A 22035-nucleotide genomic window follows, 5' to 3' on the forward strand; every position below is an offset into this window, starting at 1 on the left:
CACTACAGACCAGTTACTTTCAATATCTGGAGTGTTACTGTCCCTTTAAGAGACAGTGGAAGAAAAATTAATACACTTTTACAGAGCCTCTTGTACATATGTAAATGCCCGCAATGGGATGATTAAATAAAAGCAAGAACACTGCTGGAATCTAATTTAGAGTATTATTTTAGGATAAATTTCAGGCATTTTCTAAAATGATTTTTAGCCTCATTTTTCTATAACTATAGGTGTGGGTGGGTGTGTTATCAGCTAAGTGCAAAAGGTACTTTTGGCAAAGGGGCAAAGGGGGACCATTTGGCAAGCCAAGTGTCAGCATGAGTGACTGAGTGAAATGGAGAGGATGGCAGCATTTTGTAAATTACAGGACTGTCTCCTAGCAACAGACAACACATTCAGCTCCACGTGACTAGCAAAGGCCCAGAGAAAAGCAGAGAGATTGAGGGGGAAATGCAGTGACAGTCATTTAATAGCTTCCACCACCATCCTTAAATTAATTACTAGCCCTCCCCATCCAATCTGCAAATGCATCTCACTACGGGACAAGAGAGAGGCGGGGAAGAGCAGCAAACAGAAGGAAGATGATGCTCAGAACCAGCTCCCCACCTTTCGTATCCAGCTCCACGTGGATGATGTTGCCCATGACCGATGTGTTGTGTAGATGCTGCACTGCATCCCGGGCTCCTTTGACTGTGGCAAAGATCACTTTGGCAATTCCCAGGTGCTTCTTGTTTTTAGGGTTGTAGAGGATCTCCACTTCTTCCACTTCACCGTATTTTTTGCACATGTCAGCCAGGAAGTTTTCACGGATGTTGTCATTCAACTTGGCAAAAGTGACTTGTTTGGGAGGAACCGGCCCCACGTAAAACTCATCAATCTGTAGGTTTGTTTTTGCACACAGTGTAGTAAGAAATTAAAAGCCAGAGAGAGCAAAATTAAGGATTGTAAGCAATCACATCACCTGGAGCAGAGAGGGTTAAGAAGCAACTACTGAACTTTCAAGGTATTTCCCTTCCACTGCAATTTACAGACAAACACTGAACTTTTGCCTGAGCAATAACTTTTAAAAATTTGTTTTAAATAACTCCATTGAGTTATTAATAAAACACACTTTTGACAGGCAGAAAGCTCAATTGTATTTTGCAACTTTATAACACCGGTGAACTAATTACTCAACAATATGAATAAAGATGCAATTATATTTATATCAAGGACACCACAGTTCTCAATGCACGTACCTTAAATTTAGGGACAGAGAGTTCCAGCTCTTTCGTTTTGGTCCATATTCGCCCTATCCTTGGATCTCTGACACAATCCACTGGGGCAAGACCCGGGTTCTGAGGAGGAGAGGGGAGTAAATTGAATGAAGCTTGAAAAAAGACACAACCCACAGATGCAACAAAAAACCCAAAACCCCATGAAATTTGGAAGTTTACTCCACAGCCTTTAAAACTGAGGAGAATGTTCTCCAGGCAGGGCAGACACACACATGTCAAATAGCAATTCTGCAGGGAATCACAGGAAAAGAAAGATGCAGGTTTTATCTTCTGATTCTGACAGACTACGTTGTCAGGGGGTGTAACTTTAATATGTTTCCTGAACATTTTGTAGCAATCTTCATTTTTCAGGTCATTAAGAATTCCTCCTTCCCACCCACCCTTTAGAAGGGCGGCGAGGTACTAGAATAAAACAAACCAGGTTTGGGGGAAGAGAATATCACAATACATTTCATTTGTAAAAAATAACGACCGCTTACAGGAATGCTAAAATGCTGCCCATCGTAACGATAGAGTTTGTGCTGTCCTTTTTTCAGAGCTGGGTCAATAATCAACTTGTAACTTTTCCAATGGTGGTTTTTTTTCTCGGCAGAGGTGCTTGCTTGGGAGCTGCTCTCCATTCCGTTGATCCAACCTGAGGAGAAAGCAAGCGGGGGCAACCAACGAAGTTAAAAAAAAAAGACATATATGAAAGATTCCCGTTTCAGAACTGCTTCCTTCCCCCCCTCGCAATACCGTCAAGCTGGGTGGGGGGAAGGGAAGGGAAAAGACCGCACATCCAGACGCCGAGCCGGGGTGTCCCCCCGTGTCCCCCCTCCCGGGTGCAGGCAGCGAGACCAGAAAGAGAGCGAGGGAGAAAGGAGGAGGAGGAGGAGAGAAAATACCCATCTCACTTGAACTCTGCTTTTTGCCATGGTCTTCGGGGTGCTTGGCTTTTTCTCCTGCCTTGATCTCTTTGAAAGACATCGCTGTTCGGTGCCCGACCGTCTCCTGGCCGCGAAAGGCGAGCTCCTCTGCTCACATTGGGCTGGCTACATTACATGGGTTTTGAAAGCCTCCTGCCTCCTCGCTCGCTCTTTTTTTTTTTTTTGCGAGCCAACACATATTGTGTGTGTGCTTTCTGCTTGCTTCTCAGGCATCCCACAATTCACCGCTATGGAGCTCGGCTAATGGCTAACCGCCCTCAACCGAATGCACATTCACAGCAGCTGCATCGCGCTGCAAAGCCCCCAGCCCGGCCGCCCGGCCGCGCCTCCCCGCCCCAAATAAAGGGCCATGCATTTTTCCCAGCAGGATGTGGCCCCGCCGTGGCTTTTCCTCCCAGTTAGCGGCGGGGCCAAATCCCCTTGGAATCTGCTGGCTACATTTACCTAAGCGCCAAACTGTTCCTAAACAAGATGGACATAGGTGGGACAAGGCCCCCCCCCGCCTTTTTTTTCCTTTTCTTTTTTGGACGGGGAAGGGGGAGGGCAATAAAAGAAACCCCCTCCCCACAAGACACCCGGCGCTCCAAAAGGCTCGAGCTTTTTTTTCCCCCTCCCCCTCTCTTTTCTTTTCTTTCTTTCTTTTTCCCTTTTTTCTTTTGCAAGTTACATCCCAGGGAGCTAACCGGGGCAGCGAGCTTGGCAGGGATACTTTTGCAAGAAGCCGCAGCAATGTTTCCACCTCCGATGAATGGGGAGAAGCGGGGGGCGCCCCCGTTTTGTTACAATTTGTCAATTTCGGAGGAGGGAGGAAGGAGAGTAGCAGCTTTGCTTATTAAAGGTCCTGCGCAGCCAATCAGGTCGGACCTTCCATTTTGTTTCAGCTAGAGGCTCCCTTGGATCTCTCTCTCCCCCCCCCCTCCTTTCCCTTCCCTTCTCCCTCTTTCGCCTTCCTTTCCTCCCGGGGTCGCCTTGTTGGGGCTGCGTGTTGTTTTAGCTCGACTTGTGCTTTTGGTTTGTAATTTGGCCGTGCTTAGGTAATTGGCTGGTTAAAGGCACCAGGCGGGCGCAGCCAATCAGCGCGCAGCTTCCATTGGGCTTGAGTTATTAGACGCTGATCTAAAAACATCCTTCAGCAGACAGCTAAGGAGAGGCCAACAGATCAGGCAGCCATTTTTCTGCAATGGAATTAAATGGCCAACTGGGTTTTCCTTTGTTCCAAAAGGGGATACTTGATTTGAATGAATCCACAACCATCCATTTCAGGACTTCTCAGTGTCTGTGTTAATGTCTGACAACATTTAGAGGACTAAAAGGAAGAAGGAAGATTTTATAAAAAGATCTGGATTTTTCCCTTTGATTTGGAACCCATCTTTGTCTTGTATATAACTAGGTCATGGCACGCCCTTATGTCAGCAGTAACAATTTTGAGTTACCAAAAAAGTAAATACATATGTATTTTTGGTGTTTGTTTTTGAAAGCTTTTCTTTGCCTGAGCAAATACATCTCTAGATGTAGCTTCCTGTATTAAACACTAAATTCCTGGCCATCTTTTAAGTTAAATCCTTTCGTGCTAACAAGGTAATGTTTTAAATATAGATGTAGGAAACGTGAATTCTTGCAAAAAAAATCATTAGGAAAAGTTTTTTTCCTTTTACATTGTAAGTACCCAATCCATTCTGTCCTTCTTACTAAGTGTAGTTTTTCATGTTAAATGTTACTGGAGTTCTCCTTTAATTTATTTTTCCAGCCTTCATCTGCATGTCATTTTTTGTCTTGTTTATCTAAACCAATTGCTTCTGAGATACTTTTTAAGAATAAAAAATATTTAGCTAGAGATGCTTAAAATGTTTACATACAGTAACTATTAACCAGGTGTATTCACACTAACATGTAGCGATTTATGTTTGAGATCATGTTAAAAATGTGAGTGGGAGAGGGGAAGGAAAGACATGCAGCGTCCTTATGTGCAGAGTAAATCTGTCAGAGGAATTTACCGGAGTCTTTTTAAAAAGTTAACTATATGTTATTAGTCGAAATAAGTAAATGTATTAACTTGTTTTTAATCAAAAGCCATACAAAAATCTGAACGAGATCGAATAACTTGCAAGCTTATAAAATAGAAATGATGATACAGAACTTAACGTATACAGTATTTAGAAATTTATTTATCCCCCCTCCCCCCAAAAAATCCCAACCCCAGACTCCCACAACTTCACCTTCAGAACTGCATTCAACTATGGTGTGCGGGTAAGTAAAGCCTTTTGCCCTTGCAGTGAAACAGAGCAGGCCTATGCAGCAAATGTTTTCGTCCAAGGCGGATATCCGAGTTACTTTCGGAGGGGGGGAAAGGTAGCTAACGTTCTTGTTTGAAAGTACATATTCAGAATCTATTTTTTATATCTATTTCCAAAAGCTACTTCCTTTCTTTAGCCTCCTGTAACAAAGTGCTTTGCTTGGCTGCATCCTTGTTGATTTCAAGAGCTTCTCTCTGCAAATCCATAATGGCATTACAGATATGCTAAACTGTTCCCCTAAAGTCAATCTGCAGGCAGAGGTGGGATTTTTTGTTAAGGCATACCAACAAATAAACGCAAGTGGTAGAGAACTAGTTTGAAGTCTTTCTCCCTCTAGTTACTGCAGGCTTTTTTTTCTTTTCATTTTACAACAGAGGCGTTTCGGGGACAACAGCAATTTGAGCAGTAAAGGGAGACCCTGGTTTGCTAATATGTACTGTAAAGGAGTTTTCTTTTATCTTGAGGCTCCTGGTTTGAAAAACAAAATCCAAAATGGAGGTTTCCTTTTCCCTGCACAAGAAGAGTCGCTTGGCAGCCTTGTACTGTTTTTGTTGGGAAAGCTTGTGACGCGCTTGCTATTTCACAGCAGCAGATTTTTCCAGAGCTACAGCTACAACAAAACTTCCAGCTGGCTTTGATAGAGAGATTTAATTTGCAGAAATAGCCACTGCCTCTTGCACCCAAGTCACCCCCTGGCTTTGGTGCCGTGAAAAGAGGCTCGTTTTCAAGGCAGCCTTCGCTGTTCCTGCTCCATATTGAGGGCGAGCAAGCCGGGTTTCGTAATGGCGGCTGTCTTCTCTCTGCTGCGGCTGTTGCTTTTGGGGCAGCACCAACGCTTGATTTCGCCAAGGCTGTTTTTATCGGGCAATGCAGGACAGAGCCCTTTCTCTCTCCTCTCTCCCGCCCCCCTTTTAAAAACGTGTGTGAGGTTTGTAAAAAGTAAAGCAGGAGTGAGAGGGTCGGTTTTCTTCTGTCTGCTTTCCCCCCCTTGTTAATACTGGTGGGGGTGGGGAAGAGAGAGAGAGGACGGTTGCCATTTCGTGCAAGTGCTTTTGCAGCAGCGAGAAGAAACGTAGGAGCGAGCGCGAGGCTGCGTGTAAGAGGAGATCCTGGCGCGGCTCCAGCTCCTGCCTGCTGCTCTGCTCGGCACTCCCGGGGGTGGGGGAGGGAGGGAGGGGGAAGACGGCGGGGGGGGGGGAGGGGAGGCCAGGGGCAGGCGAGCAGCCCGGCTCTTAAAGACACAGGGCGCTCCTGTGGTTTAGCAGAAGACAAAGGCGGCCTTGGTCCTTTGTGTCTAGAAACCTGAAAACGGGCTTTCCCCTCCTCTTTTGCATGCGAATAATCAAGACTATGGTGGGCAGGCAGCTGCTGCACAACCCAAGCAGCTCGATAAAGGCTCTAAATCAGTTGGTAAATGCAAAGAGCGGCTTTCTGCAGTGCAGTGAGACTGTTTTCTCAGGCATGGCGTTGCTGGCTGGCTTAGTGGCTGCAGAAGCCGTCCTGGGACTGATCTCTTGAACAGGTCTCTAACTCCTTACCACGTGTCTCAAAACAGGTCTCCCGGCATTGCTAATCTTTTTTTTCTTTTCCTCGCCCCCCCATGAACCCTAGAAAGGGTGAGCTCGACGATGATCGAGGAGGAGGAGCTGACAAGGGAATGCGTGGTCTGTTGTCAGACGAGAGTGGGCTTTCTGATGGCATCTCCCTGCTTGTTTACTGTAGGTAGGGTTTGCCAGGCATATTTCCGTTTAAATGGCTTGGCTTTGCTTAAAGGATTTTCCTTAACACTGCAGCACCACCACCCCCTCCAAACAGAGTGGGGTTGGGTGTCGCTTTTTTCAGACAGCCAGTTTTGGAGGCTCTCCTTGAAGAAATGAGCCGACAGCCCTGACAGGAGATACTGAGGACGTTAGGTTGCTAGTAGTTTCCTTGCTGCATTGTTACTCGAAATTTTAAGAAAACAATCTGGCAAAGCCTTGAGTTCCTTTCTGGGAAACTTTAGTGCAGCATTATTAAAAAGGCTAACCAAAAAATAACAACTCTTTTTTAAAGATGTATTATCCGGATGCCTTGATTTAAGGGGTGGATGTCTTCTACTTTTAATGGAAATATATAAAGGTGAAATCCCAATTTGTGACATTCCTCTTCCCCACCATAGCAATAACCCATAATAGGTGGTTAAAATATTTGGCTTATTATAAGAGTCTCCTGTTTGCTGGCTTATTGTAAAATATTCAGCAGCAGGAGGCGGGTGTTGTCTTTTCAGTCTCTGTGGAGAGTGAAGACATCCCATTCCACCATGTACCAAGATCTGCTCCAACAGTAAAACCTGTTTTTCAGGAACAAATTGGAGGAGCGGACTGCCTGTTAAACACTGAACAATGTCATGCTTCTGGTCTTTGTGGGAGGAAAGAGCATAAAGAGATTGCCTAAGTGAAGTGCCTTGCCATTTGCTGGCAGACTAGGGAAACAAGCCTAAGTATCCCTCCTATGAAGTAAATGCTACTGATTTGTGATATTACTTCAGAGTAAACACACTTGCATATGTGTTCTTTGTTCTTTTAAGGTGATGTTGGGAAGTGGCTTTTTGTGTGTGTTCTGAACTAAATACGTCAACTCTGTTGAATTGCAAGCTACTTGATTACAAATAAGTATTGGAATACAGACTTGGTGAATGTGTGTACTTCCTAAGACATCTTAAACTCCCTGGCTAGTTACATTTTCCTCTCAGTAGGTGACTTAAGTGAAAAATGTCCTTATATATACCTTGTTAAATAGATGATGTGGCAACAGGAGTAAGGTTAAGTCTGCCAATTGTGGGCGTCTGTATCCCTGAGATTCCTGCTGCAATTGTGTTCTACAATTGAAGTGGTTGGCTTCTTAAATGCCTTTCAAATGAGTACAAAGGAGGCACAAGCGGTTGCTAGAGAGATCAGGCTTGCTCCACATCCTTCCCAAAGCCAAATCCTGTGTGCACATCCTGCCTCCTTTCTCCATTACCATTACAGTCAATATAATGTAGGTCACCATGCATATCCTCCTTGTGTTTCTGGCCAGGAGAATCTTTTTCCTTTACTTGCTGGATTTGCATCCCGTTTGAAGGATACGGAACATTATCTACTGTACTTTTGAAATTTTGTATGACTTAATGTACATGCTCGGTAATCCTTATTACAGCCCTATACAGGTAGGCTAGTATTATACCCATATTGTAGATGTTGGGGCCTAGGTTGAGAGATAGAGGGTTGTATACAGCCATGGTGACTTCAAGACTGAGCTTAGACATGAACTGTGGATTTCCTAGCTTGCAGTGAACCACTGTGCTACACAGACTTGTGCTACAGACTTGTATCCTGTTTTGCTCAAACATAGACCCATTTACGTTAATGGACATGACTTAGGTCCATTAATTTCAATAGGTCTACTATGTGTAGGACTATCATTGGCTGCAACCCATTGTGTTTGGACTTCCCTATAGATTTGCTTCAAATAGGAACCACTGAATTGCTAAAAATCTTTTGTTTTGTCATAGCTTCAGGTGGAAGAAGCTATATAATTTGTTTTGTCTCTTGGTATATTCTCACTGTGGCAAATGATCCTCAGTTTATGAAAATGGACTTTTGGGGTTAGCTCCATATATTTAGCCCGATAGTTTGTTTCTTGGCATATTTTAAAGAAACAATGCATAACTGAATGGAATGCTTGAATTGCTTTGAATATCTTGCAGCTTTTGGCGGGAATCTTCAGGAGGAAACTTGCTGATTTGACAGAATGTTAAAAAGCATTAGTGCTCCTCTTGTCCCTGGATTACAGTAATTTAACCCTTTAATGTGGCTGGCTATTTGCCTGTAGCAGATAGTTCAAAATATCAAGTGTGTTTCACGTCATTCAGATTTTAGATTCAGCTTTCTGTTATGCAAAAATTGCAAACAAAAGCCACTCACTCTTCCTCACTGCTTTAAATTAAACATTTTGTGGGTCAGTCTGTGTGTGTAGAACATCTAGCACTATCCAACTAACTTAAGATAACTAACTTCTTCCCCATTCTTGCCTTCTCTTCCTGGGTTGAAAACATGTAGTGGTTTTCTTTTTATGAACTGTAATCATGCTTTCCTGAAATCATGCTTGCTCTGAAAAACAAAATACTTTAAGCTGCAGGTAAAAACTCCTGAGCTTATCAAATTCAGTCTGGACCTTGACTAATTGCAATTTTGAATTGATGGTTGGTATAGAAATGTGTTAAAATAATACTTGAATGCTGTGGGTTAACAATAGTTTTGGGAGTCCTCACTTCTCACTCCTACATTTGTTAATCTGAAGACTTAAAAGAGACATTGTTTTCTTAAAACTTTACATTTTCTGAGTCATTAAAATGTTACAAGATGGGTCTAGATTAAAGTTTCAAGAATTATTTGCTCTTGAGATCATGAATTTCTGAAGGTAAAGGAGATCACAATTTTTCCTCTTGGGGTATTTTTCTGTGAGCATACCCATCACCACACTGCTAATTTTCCAGTGAGAAGGACTGAGATACATTCCTTGTATTTGTTCTATATGTGAAAAGGGCCTTTTCTAAATTACTTTTAAATAATGACTACCATTTTGTAAAATGCTGGGTTTTGTTTTTGCCCTTGTAATAACATGCAAGGAGACTGTAAGGCTGCAATAAATTCATGTGGGTTTTGATTGCCTGTATTCAGCTCACGAAATATTGTTTAGTGCTTTGTGCCCATACTCAATGGCTTAATGGTCAGTTTTTCAGAAGACCAAGTGATTTGCAAATGAGCTTCTTGCGAGGAAAGGGAAAGCTGTCAGTTCAGCTGGGATGGTTTTCTTATATGGGAGGTGGCTGAGAATTGGGAAAAGGACCCAGGATTCAAGGTTACAGAAACCTGGAGCTCATAAGGACAGGACTATTGTAATGTTTTCTTCATAAGGCTGCACTTGAATATGATTTGGAAATTTCAAATGATCCAAAATGCAGCAACCATAACTGCATGATAGTGCTCTCTTCATATTGCATTTTGGACCAGTTGAAGTTTCCAAATCACTAAAGTACCGTAGTTTCATCTTGAGGTTACTAGAGTGGAATACAGTGTCCAAATAATTTCAGCTGGCAAACCAGTCATAGCCAGAAATAGGCACCCCTAGCCTCTCAGGCTAACTAAGCCTCTAGAGTCAGTGTTGGGTTAAGGAACATCCCCAATATAGGAATCTGCTCCTTCTTGGGAGTGCAACTCCGTCCAAAACAGGCTGTCGCCCCACAACCCAGACTTCAGAACTTGCAAACTCCTATCTTGGCCCAATTTGAGGTACTCAGTTGATGTCTAAAGCTCTAAAATATTTGAGCCCCAAATATCTGAAAGACTGTCTCCATTCCTACTGATGTTCTTTGGTGTTAAGATCTGCGGAGTGGGCTCTCCTGGTAGTTCTAGCACCTCCAGAAGAGGGCTTTCTCTGTGGTAGCCCCTAAAGTGTGGAACTCTCCACAGTGGTAGTTGCAGTTTTTAGTTTTGTGGGACTCACTTCTTTTGTTCAATTTATACAGTTCTGTTCCATTTGGAATGGTTTTACACTTTATCATTGTAATGGTTTAGCTGTTTTTATCATTGTGCATTTCTATTATTGTAATCCACCCTGGGATCTTATTGTGAAGGGCAGGTAAGAAATCTTCCTTCTCCTTATGGGAGAAGGCTTTCCATCACATAATTGGGGCCCAAATCATTGTGTGTCGATGTCAACAACTTAAATTGGACTCGACAGTCAATTGGCAACCATTGCAGAAGACTGGCTGGTATGATGTGTGTCTGACCAGAAACACCCACTGGCAGTCTCATTGCTGTGTTCTGCACTAGTTGCAGCTTCTGAACAGTCCTTAAGGGCAGCCCTGTAGCATAGTTGGCAAACTAAGGCCCGGGGGCCAGATCTGGCCCAATCACCTTCTAAATCCAGCCCGCGGACGGTCTGGGAATCTTCGTGTTTTTACATGAGTAGAATGTGTCCTTTTATTTAAAATGCATCTCTGGGTTATTTATGGGGCATAGGAATTTGTTCATTCCCCCCAAAAAATATAGTCCAGCCCCCCACAAGGTCTGAGGGACAGTGGACCGGTCCCCTGCTGAAAAAGTTTGCTGACCCCAAGTGTATTGCAATAGTTCAGCTTGGAAGTCATCAAAGCATGGATCACTGTGGCCAAGCTATCTCTGTACAGGAAGGGCAAGAGCTGGAAGTAGGTAGTCCTAGCCACCTGGGCCTCAAGTGCCATAAATGGATCAAGGAGTACTCCTGTTACACAACCTATCCAGAACAGGCTGTTTCCATATTTCCTGGATTTGAGAACCTGCAACACATGGTATCTATCTGCAGCCCATTACCAGCTCCACCCAGTGGTTAAGCATGTGAACAGTTCCTAATTCTGATGGGATGAAAATATAGTGCTGGGTGTCATCAATATGCTGTGGCTGGAATCTTTCACAGCTTAAAGTCAAAGGGGTTTGAGTGCTTTTCCTTGGTATGTAGGGCTTTTCCTCTTCAACCAAGGGAATTAGATGACACCTTTCTCCAGATCCACTGATGACATCCTCCAACAGCTTCATTTAAATGTTAACAAGCTTGAAAGACAAAATTGACCCCTGAAGGACCTCATAGGCTTAACGTCCAAGGCACTAAAGAATAGTCTCTTGTGGCTATGCTCTCTTGGGAGAAGAATACTGCAGCACAGCGCTCCTGATTCCCAAAGCTGTTCCAGGAGGATACCATGGTCAACAGTATCAAAAGCTGCTGAGAGGTTAAGGAGAACTAACAAGCCTGTGCTCCCTCTGTCCCTTTCACTTATAGGTCACTGACCAAGGCAATTTCAGTGCCATATGCTGCAGTGAAGCTGGATTGAAATATGTCTAGATTGTTTGTTTCCTTTGAACATATTTACAGTTGGGCTGCCACCAGCCTCTTCAGCATCTTGCCCAAAAAGGCCATGGTCGCTACGGGCACTAGTTGTTCAATAATTCTGGGTTCAGGGTGGTCCTCTTGAGTGGGGAATACCACTACTTTTTTTCTTTCTTTTTTTTTGCAAATGCTTTTTATTAACTTATTACAACACATACACACAACACTTAGAAAACAAACTACAAAAGAAAACACCACATAAATGATAAACATATATCCATAAAGTTTCTGCACACGGACTTGTGTTATCCAATCTTTAGTTCTTATTCTATTCTAATACACTTCCTTCCTCCTCAATGTGGGTCTGAATTAAATTTGATAAACTGTTTCTTTCTCATTTCATCTTTTCTACCCTTCTCAATATATTGTATTTGTAAACCATATTTTGTTTTGCAAAAATTATTCGAAGCAAGTCCAGGTTTTAATTTGAGGGCACTGTTTTTTTAAATAATCTCTGCACTTTCCCCACTTTTGAAATTTTTGTTTAGACTGTCCCCTAATTGCATCCGTCATTTTTGCCAATTCAAGGTAACAAATAATCTCTCTTGCCACTCTTTTTTGTTGGTGCCAATTCACAGGAAAGGGGATAAAACTCCCCTCCCCCAATTACTGTCCTATTAGTTTACTGGATGTTCCCTCCAAACTCTTATGCTAAACATCTGCTTATCAGCTATTGACCTTCCTGCTTCACTGCCCATAGTTCACTGGAATACAAGGAAGCCCTATGGGCTCTGCAGTTGGCAAGGACACTCAGCAATTTTATTGATGAATCTGACCAAAGCAATACCAGTGTTAATATGAGTGCCATGTCAACCAGAAAATCCCCATGAGTATTCAACTATGCTTCAGATTCTGTAAGTTTGGGGGTGTCATTCACCCAGCATCACAGTGGGGAGAGGGGAGTGGACAAGTGCTGCAACAAGTACTTGAAGGGACAAAGCTATGTGAATACTGGATCCCTGTTTGTCTACCTAAGACTCAATAATGAGTCCAGGTTGGCCTACTTATCCACAATCAAATCATGGATAGTCGCTGGCTTATACTGTACAGACCTGGCATATGGTAACACCAACACCAAACTAGGATGGTTGGCATGCATCTAGCTGCATAGCAGATCCTAAAGAGGGATAGCTAATAATAATTAATAATAATAATACCCTACCCATCTGACTGGGTTGCACCAGCCACACTGGGCAGCCTTAATGCAGTGGTACCTCGGGTTACATACGCTTTAGGTTACATATGCTTCAGGTTACAGACTCCGCTAACCCAGAAATAGTGCTTCAGGTTAAGAACTTTGCTTCAGGATGAGAACAGAAATCACACGGCGGAGGCGCAGCGGCAGCAGGAGGCCCCATTAGCTAAAGTGGTGCTTCAGGTTAAGAACAGTTTCATGTTAAGTACAGACCTCTGGAACGAATTAAGTACTTAACCCGAGGTACCACTGTATATTCTATTCCTTCCTGGGACCATACACAACTGCCTATACAATCACCATACATACCTCCAATAAAGTGTTACAGTGTAAGCAACACTAAATATGTCAGTAAATGCAAACAAGATTGATTGGAAGCCAGTGATCATGATGCTAGGCCTTCCTAGGCTTCCTTCATGCATCTGGTTAGCCACTGTGAGGAGGAGGTAGATCTTATTCTGGTACAGAAGACCACCTGTTCTTGTGAGTTGCAAATAGGGCTGAGATTACACTGTGAGGAGGGCCTAGTGCCTTACAAGGGAACTCTTACTAGTATGGCTTTTATCACTGTAGCACAGTAGCTTGACAACAAAAAACTTGGGGGTGGGAGGAGCTGAATTTTATATCATTCCACTCAAAAATTATGTAAATATTTAGATTTTGACTCTTTATCTGCTTTCAGTCATCTTTTTAGTTTGCACTACATTTTCTGAAATAAGTTGAGAATACGGTCACCATTTGGCCACCCTACCCTTGGATAATTACTTGCTTCTTTGTGAGCAAGTCCTCCCTTCCCTTTTAAAATCAGTGTTAGGAAACTCCTTTGCATAAACACCTGTGTATTTGTAGGTTGGAAAAACCTGTGTAAGACTGAAAATACTGAGTGGTAAAATCACACATACTTGCTTCAGAATGCCTGCTTTAGAAGAATGTCATCTTGTGACATGTAAGCAATAAATGAGGAAGTAGTGTGATCCAGATTGCTTAACGTAACACAGGAAACTTGGGGCCCTGCTCTTACATGCTTTATGATAGAGGCCACAGCTCATTTCCTGTGTGCTCTATTAGCACTACCCTGAAACAAATGTATCTCATGTTGTTTAGTTATCATTGGAAGTAGCATATTATAATACCTGTATGTATTAATACTATGATTTTAGGGCCTGACTGAATATCTTAATTGTTAGGACCATTTCTTCTACAATTGGAATCACTGGAAACTGATTCTAATAGTGACCCAACTTTGTGTATCCAGTAGAAAAGATGTGGGAAATTCAGCTGAAGGAACCAGCTAGTATGGAAGAAAAAAAAATCATACTATTTGTACTATTGGTATGATTTGTGCAACATTTAAATTTTCCTAATATGGGTTAATGATTGAATAGTGTTACTTTAACGGAATGGAAGCAAGTGTGACATGATACAGGCAGCCCCCATTTACACGCATTCAGTATGTGTGCAACCGTTTATTAGGGCTGAGTGATATATCAATATATTGTCCAAAACTGGTTTGAAGTCCATATGATATCCGTTTCATAATTTTTGATGTGGCAGTATATTGCAAATCATCATGTGTGTGTGATACAAAAATCACAATGTGGGAAAAACTTTGAAGCCAGCCAATGCTTCTCTTGATTCCTGCAGCCCCTGTTAACTCTTGCCAGCTCAGCTCTCCCCTGCCTCATGAAGGGGGCAGTGAATCACAAGAGCAGGTACCTGCAAAAATCATGATGCATAAAAAACAGTGAAGCCAGCCAATGCCTCTACATAACTCCATCCTTATTTCAGGCATTGTGATATATATTGTGATGTTCAGCTGGTGATATATTGCAGTGTTGAAGACCAGATATCACCCAGCCCTACCATGCATCACACCAAACCTAGAACTGATCCAGAAATGTCATAAAGACAGATGTTTGCAGGCATTTTCAATTGTTTTCAATTATGTGTGATTTCATTGACACGTGTGGTGCCTTGGAACACAACCTCCGTGTAAGCCGGGTGCTGCCTATCCTGACTCTGAATGAAAATAGTTGTAGCAACATAACCAAATGGGATTTCTACAGCTTCTTGTATTCTTCCCCCATTTTTCTAATAAAAATATTTTACTCTTGAATTGCCTCACAGACTTTGTTAAAGCTGACTCTATGGTTAGTCTCAAGTGGTATTAACTTTGGGGCCTTTCCACTAACTCTATGGAGATGGTGAAAAGGACTAGACTTTCAGCAGTGGACTCAAGACTGCCCTAAAGCTGCAAAGTTAGAAGAACAGAATGGAACAAAATCACATAAAAACTAGCCTCTCGTGAACTATTATTTAGAATAGACCTGCTGGCTGTGTCACAGTTATCTCCTTCATACATGTACAGTATAATAAACCTCCAATATATTTTGGTTACATGTAACACAACAGTGGAGCAATGCAAGTTGAATAACTAGAGTTTGGCTTTGGAGTTTTTGTTTCGTTTTTTTACAAATCAGAAGGCCTTATGTACTTACGCTGCCTGTAAGTCGACTTGTGCCAAAATGTCCTGTTTCGAGAGTACTGTAAGAGTAAAGGAGGGATGAGGGTTATAAATATATTGTTATTGAAGGCTAGGTTTCTATTAGTTCTGTGCAATATCATAATTTGTAAATTTATTCTAGATTGACACTAAGGGAAGTCCCTCCCCCTCTATTTTGAATGAGATCTGGATTATACTGATGGTTTTATTTATTATGAAGAGCAAATAAAACATTTAAACTTTTATTTTGCTGGTTTTGAAGACAAGTATTTTCCTCTGAAACCAACTACTACATACTACATAGATAGTACCTGTACGATTCTAGCCCCTATGCAGAACTCAAAATTGGAGCACTTTAGGTTTTGTAACTAAAAGCCTATCTATAAAAATAGATTTGGGGGCTCTAAATTCCAATTCTAAGAACTTGTTGTTTCAAAAATCCAACATTATAGCTTCATGCTTTAGGGGTTGAAAAAACAATGACCAAATATTTTAAGGCAGATATTAGGAATCTTGCATTTCTTTATTTCATACCTAAGTACAAAAAATATTTCTGAAGGTTGCATCTGTGCAGGCTGATGTCTCTGTTTGTTCTGGAAGTGATGCCACTGAGTTCACACTTAAGTGTACATATGACTGTAACCTCCTGAGTATTTTAAAATATCAGTCCTTTAAAAATTGCTTCTCAGAAATAAGGGTAAGTGAACATCATGAATTTGGTCTCCATATTACCAATACTGAATAAAAAGTGCAGCTGAAGTTTGCAAATTTCCTTATATATAAATAAAATAAGGTCAGCTGCTATAATGGTGGTGGGCTGTATTTGCTGAGGACCCAACATGAGTAAATGGCCCATTGCCCTACTAGCACCACAACACTGCATGTAACATGATACGGATCAAAGTGTTTAACTAGGACTGAGAGACCTGAGTTCAAACCCAGTCACTCTCTGCCTAAGCTTCCATACAGGGTTATGAGGATCAAAGGGGTGGTAGGCTCTGTCTTACACTTTTTCTCCCAGGGTCTTAAAAGTGTAACACAGAGCCTACCACCTCTTTTATCCTCATAACCTGGTGCGGAAGCTTAGACTGAGAGTGACTTGGCGAAGATCACGTACTGAGCTTCACAGATGCATTGAGATTTGAACTCGGGTCTCCCGGTCCTAGCTGAACACTTTCATTCATTTCACCATGCTGTCTGCAAAGTGAATGGTGGTTCTGGTAGGAAAATGGGCCCTTTACTTATCTTGGGTCCTCAGCAAATTGCAGCCCACCACCACTATAGCAGTTTATAAGAAATGAATGATACATGATAGTAATACTGTACTGGGAAAAAATTGCTTATGCCTGTACTAAATATTTCTATATAAAAACTCCAATTGGTGAGGCAAAAAAAGAGAGAAGTGTTACTCATTTTACTTTCTATCTCTTTGCTGTTACTGGAATCCAAACGGCATACTTATGTGTGCCAAATAGATTTTTGACAAATACTATAAGCTAGTTTTGGAACCCCCTGCCCCCCAGCAAAAAAATCAACTGATTTGCATGCTGCTTGTGGAGCAGTTCTTCAAGAAAAACAGGTCTAAAGCCCCATCGGAAAAGTACATAGTACTTTGGATTCTGGCCCTTTGCTCTTTCTGGACAATTAACATGCTCCTTTGCCCAGGTACTACCTTTCTTTTTGTATTGATTTACCTGTCAAAATAGACTACAGCTACTTGTATATGAGTTTGGGTGTTTTTGTTCAGATCTTGAAGGCCATCTAGTGGCACAATCAAGCAGAGAGAAGTATAAATTATATACTAGAAAACCATGCAAGTCTAAACTTTTAAAATGAGAGATAAAATGTCAGGGTTTTAAAGAATGGCAGATTGCATGTAGAAGCAGAACATGCAAACCCCTAATGTTTTATCTGTTAAGGAGAGAAGTGCTGCGTTATTTCATATTAGGCAGGATTTTATTAGTAATAGGCCGGGCTTTTTTCCCAGCCAAAACTCACTGGAACTCAGTTCCAGCACCTCTCAGGTGGGCACCATTGCCATTGAAAGAGAACAAGGGAGGTGTTCACGGTGAGTTCTGACACCTCTTTTTCTAGAAAAATAGCACTGGAGTAATTAACAAATCTTTTTGAATGTGTGTGTAGGTATACGACCTGATATGCATACGGTTGCAATTGAAATTATTCAACCTCATTGTAAATTTAGTTTATTATCAAAATTTAGACTTTCAGCTGTTTGCAATGAGCAAATCAAAAAGCAATTGAAATAGCTCAACACAATGGACGCTTCAAATGGTTTCCCCAAATTAAGCTAAATTGCAACTTTACACTGATTTATCCAATCTCACTATTATTCAACCCCTTCATGACAAGCATCTTTATTACTTAGTAGAGCAGCCTTTTGCTGCTGCAAAGGAGATGCATAGCAGGCAGCAGCTTCCGGCAGCGCTCATAAGGTGTCTGAGCCCATTCCTCATGAGCACTGGCCTCCAGTTCAGTAATATTCTTGGGTTTGCGTGCTGCAGCTGCCTTCCTCAAATCTCACCAGACGTTTACTATGGGGTTCAAGTCAGGTGACTGTAATGGCCACTGTAGAACCTTCCAGGACTTCTTCTGCAACCAAGCCTTGGTGGAATTTGAGGTATGCTTGGGATCATTGTCCTGTTGGAAGGTCCACTTATGCCCAAACTTCAACTTTCTCACAGACAGCATGATGTTTCCTCCTAGGATTTCCTGAAACTTCAATGAATCTATCCTGCCTTCCACACACTGCAAGTTTTCAGTGCCAGAGGATGCAAAGTAGCCCTAGAGCATCACCAAGTCACCACCATGCTTCATTGTAGGCAATGTTCTTTTCAACAAATGCTTCATTCTTCCTCGACATAGGGCTGATCCATGAAGTCGAAAAGTTCCAATTTTGTTTCATCGCTTCACAGAACAGAGCTTCAAAGCTACTGTAGCTTATCTATATGATTTTGAGCATACTGGAACCAACTAACGTCTTGGAGTTCTGGCATGGAAACCTCCTGCATTTAGTATGCGCCTTACTGTGCTCACTGAAACTTCAGTGCCTGCTGCAACCAACTCTTGCTACAGCTCTTTTGCAGCCACTTGAGGATTTTTCCCAGCCTGCCTTTCTCAGAAATCTGGTTGCTGCTGCAGATAGCTTCCTTTTTTGCTCCATTCAGGTAGTGTAACCATTGTTCCTTTAACTTTAAACTTGTGAACTATGCTTCCAACGGTGTCTATAGCAGGGGTCAGCAAGGTTTACCTCGCCTGGGCCGGTTCACTCCAGCGGAGATCTCTCTCTGGGCCGGATTGCGCGTGCGCATGAGTGTGCACGCCTGTGATTTCTGGTGTCTGCGCAGACGCAATTTCCGGCTTCTGCTCAGACACGATTTTCGGCACCGTGAAAGCAAGTCCCTGTGGTGCGCCGGTTTAGTGCAGTGCGCAGGGACTCGCTGACTGGGCAGCTTGGTTTGGGGGCAGCTCATGGGCTGGTTAAATGACCCCCGTGGGCCGCTTGTGGCCCATGGACCTTAGGTTGCCTACCCCTGGTCTATATGAACATGGAGTGCCTTCACTATTGTGAAGGGTGATGATCTCTTCTCTTACCTTCTTGGACCATTGTCTTTACTTAACCATATTTCTAGCAGGCAGCCAAATTTGACACTCTGCAAACCCCTAGCCAGCTTGGGTATTTCATGTGTTACAGCTCACGCACACCTGGTGCAACTAATTAAGCCCTTGATTAGTTGCATCAGGTGTGCTTGAGACAACTGTTATATTTATGCTGTTGTGAGGGATTCTATTCAGGGGGTTGAATAATAGTGGGAGTGGAGAAGCCACTGTAAGTTGCATTTTCAGCTGAATTTGGGGAAACCACTTGAAGCATCCGTTGTGTTGAGCTATTTAAATTGCTTTTGTTTGATTTGCTCATTGCAAACAGCTGAAAGTCCGTAAATTTTGATAATAAACCAGATTTGCAATTGGGGTTGAAAAATGTCACTTGCAACTGTATAAGCAACACATAAGACTCTGGATTGTGGCTAGAATACCTTGCTGCTTGCATTTACCACCTTTGCTGTTAAATTGATGTGATTCAGAGAACACATATGCACTTATTCACAATGTATCTTCATCAGATTGTGACTACAGCATCAAGTTAATAACATGATTAATTCAGCACTTTCAGCACCAGTGATCAAAATGTCAATCTGCTGTCCCCATAAAATGCAGTATCTTATCAGTGGAGTCTGTTCATACATAGAGCTGCCAGTGATGCAGAGTAAATCAAGTACAATACACATATGAAGCCAGGCAGGGCTGGGTTAAGGGACACCTCTGCCCCATGCAGACTGCCTCCAGCACAGCAAACTGGGTGGCTAAAATGAGTCTTTGCAGCTCAGAATTCACTTAATTCATCTGTTTAAGAAGATTTATTTGATAGATGCCATCCCAGAAGACCCCTTCCCTGGTGTGAGACTTGGAGGGAGGGCATGTTTCTATGGTGCCATCCTATCAACCAAGCTTTCTTTAGACAAGTGATTAAATGCGTTCTCAGCAGTTGACTTTCAACAGTTTTCATAAATAGTTATATGAAAAACATAGACTTTTTAAGTTCCTCGATTCACCTGGGGTGCCTTTTTAATAAATTAAGCAGTTTTAAAATCGATAAAAAGGTTGCAGCTCCAATTCTGCCTAATGAGTGATCCTCTAATGCAAAACCTTAATTATTTTTATATTATTAAAATATTTATATCCTAGCTTTCTGCATTAATAGGAACATCAAAGAAAGTTAACAATAAAGTCAACCTTTAAATACTAAAATGCAAGCAATAACAAAAATTTCAAGAAAGCAAGGGAATGTACACAATTAAATGTGTTCCAATTAGGTCTAAAGCCTGCTGGAACAGGTGAGTTTTGAATGCCTTCATACTGGGTACTAGCCTTCTTGAGTAGGAAAAAACCTCATGCATTCTGACCAACTGCATCCTGGAACTTACCAATTATTATGTGGCTTAATAAGATTAAATTGCCTCAAACACTGCATATATTGCAGAAACAGCATGTTAGAAATTCCTATACTGAGAAATGAGACAACATACATCTGGGTTTTCAGTAGCACTAGTTTGGATCACTACTGTTTATGATCCCAACTACCCACCACATAGCTGAATAGGTTCCTAAGTGACCCCCTGTGGAGGTTTGAGTAACTACAGAATGGTTGGTGCTTTGTCAAAGTTATGTTACATTCTGTTGCTGAAGAAATAAAAAATATATTGACACATTGGCATTTTAATGGTGTGAACAAAAAGTGGCTAACACACATGGAGAATGTAAATGTGCACAATTATTTTTACACTCTGTTGGGTGGTGCAGCTTCATAAGAGGTGTGATTCCTATCACCCCCCCTCACCCGCCTGCCTATTATTTCAAGAGTACAAGTCTGGACAGCTTCCAAAGGTAGCTGCCAACCAATGTTTCTGAAATCTGCAATTTGTGTTTTCAGAACTAGGGTCTATTTTTTCTGTAGCCATTACATAACATTTCAGTGTTAACAACTTCCCCTATTTATATTATTATCTTGAACAGTTAGAAATTCAGAATATTTGGATTTGTGAGGAAGTCTTCCAAAGGGGTAAAGTTAATTTTACAGAGAAACACATATGGGGATACTAAGTCCCTTGTATATCACCTCCCCAACTATGAACCTGTTTTCAAAGCAGAGCAAGCCTGGTGAGTGGTTCTCACAAATAAGCACAAAGAGAGGCCCATCCTGTTTTAATCCCAGATCCACTCTCTTGCCACACTAAACAATGAATTTACTTGAGTTCATACATTTATACCCCACCTTTCCATGGAGCTCAAGGTGGCATACATGGGGTTTTCAAGTGGTCTCTCACGCAGATCAGATCAAGCAAGGTGGAGTCACCAGTTACCTTAGTTTAGATAAACATCTAACAGTCACAGACAGACCTCAATGGAATTTATCTTAATCCTTATTGAAAGCTAACTGTGCTAGTTGTCATCATTACATACTGTGGTCAAACAGTTCCACAAATTAAAATAATTCATAGATGGTACTTTACACCAAGTAAACTAGCAAAGATGTATAGTCAGAATCAGGTAGGTGTTGGAAATGTAAAGAAACAAAAGGTTTCTTTATCATATCTCGTATGCAGTGGACTTGCAGAATAGCTAAGGGATTTGGGGAGATGATAACTTAATGAGATAAAAAAATATATTTAAGAGGACTCCCCCCCCCAAAAAAACCCCCAGCTTTTCTCCTAGGGATAACTGGACCAGATGTACCAAAGACTCAAAGGAATTTATTTCTGCATGTGACTACTGCAGTGAGAGTGCTATATGCCCCCAAATGGTGGGAGGATGCAGTACCTATAAAAGAGGGGTGGCAGTTGAAATTTATGGAATATGCTGAATTAGTAAGATGAGACAGCCTTCAAGGAGGATTGGGTAATGTTTGTAGGTTATTAAAAATATTAATGTAAAGATGTTAAAACTCTAGTAGGTTTGGTGTAAGCTCAACAGCTACTGTTATTCTGAGAATAAACTGGAGGGGGGAAAGGTATAGCTTAATTATAATATGCAGCAGCAATAGATAATTTTGAGGAAACCATGGAAGGGAAGTCGATTACTAAGGAAACATATATTGGAAAATGTTTGACTACAGTAATTGTATGTTATTTTTGGAAATTTTTTTTTAAATCCCACGTTAGTTACTCTGAGCATGTTAAAAGTGCTGCTGCTAGCTAAAAACAAATTCCACACATTTAATGGGCTTTCAGGTATGTGGGCATACATTTTAAAGTGAAATGCCGCTTACCGCTCACCTCCATCTCTCCAAAGTCGCATTTACACTGTAAGCTCCTCGGGA

The 22035-nt window shown here is 41.8% G+C and overlaps 2 protein-coding genes and 1 long non-coding RNA gene across 8 annotated transcripts in view; 1 reads left to right on the forward strand and 2 right to left on the reverse strand.

Moving 5' to 3' along the window:
- The window catches only part of SETD1B (SET domain containing 1B, histone lysine methyltransferase), a 68277-nt gene extending 46265 nt beyond the window's left edge, over positions 1–22012 (reverse strand). For 2 of the 5 annotated variants that reach the window (XM_083589677.1, XM_083589676.1), the window contains exons 1-4: positions 2171–2447; positions 1757–1911; positions 1239–1337; positions 607–877 (exon numbers count right to left, since the gene is read on the reverse strand). In XM_083589677.1, coding sequence (XP_083445803.1) covers positions 607–877; positions 1239–1337; positions 1757–1911; positions 2171–2243 — 598 coding nt within the window. In that variant the 5' untranslated portion in view covers positions 2244–2447. Of the gene's footprint in view, positions 1–606; positions 878–1238; positions 1338–1756; positions 1912–2161; positions 2448–15135; positions 15182–21991 lie in introns of those variants that run through there. The other 3 variants (XM_083589678.1, XM_083589674.1, XM_083589675.1) reach the window with 3 other exon arrangements.
- RHOF (ras homolog family member F, filopodia associated) overlaps positions 2660–22035 on the forward strand; it is a gene marked incomplete at its 5' end in the record, with an annotated part of 29624 nt that continues 10248 nt past the window's right edge. The window contains 3 exons of one of the 2 annotated variants that reach the window (XM_083590504.1): positions 2660–3060; positions 4404–4450; positions 6109–6215. In XM_083590504.1, the coding sequence (XP_083446630.1) occupies positions 2675–3060; positions 4404–4450; positions 6109–6215 (540 nt within the window). Of the gene's footprint in view, positions 3061–3114; positions 3862–4403; positions 4451–6108; positions 6216–22035 lie in introns of those variants that run through there. The other variant, XM_083590506.1, reaches the window with a different exon arrangement.
- On the reverse strand, positions 10243–15126 carry LOC310751448. Its single transcript, XR_014542508.1, has 2 exons — positions 12885–15126; positions 10243–12640 (listed from the first exon to the last, which is right to left on the reverse strand). It is a non-coding gene; the product is annotated as an uncharacterized lncRNA (long non-coding RNA).

This window comes from Podarcis filfolensis (assembly GCF_964270895.1).
Source record: "Podarcis filfolensis genome assembly, chromosome: 16".
Lineage (NCBI taxonomy): Eukaryota > Metazoa > Chordata > Lepidosauria > Squamata > Lacertidae > Podarcis > Podarcis filfolensis.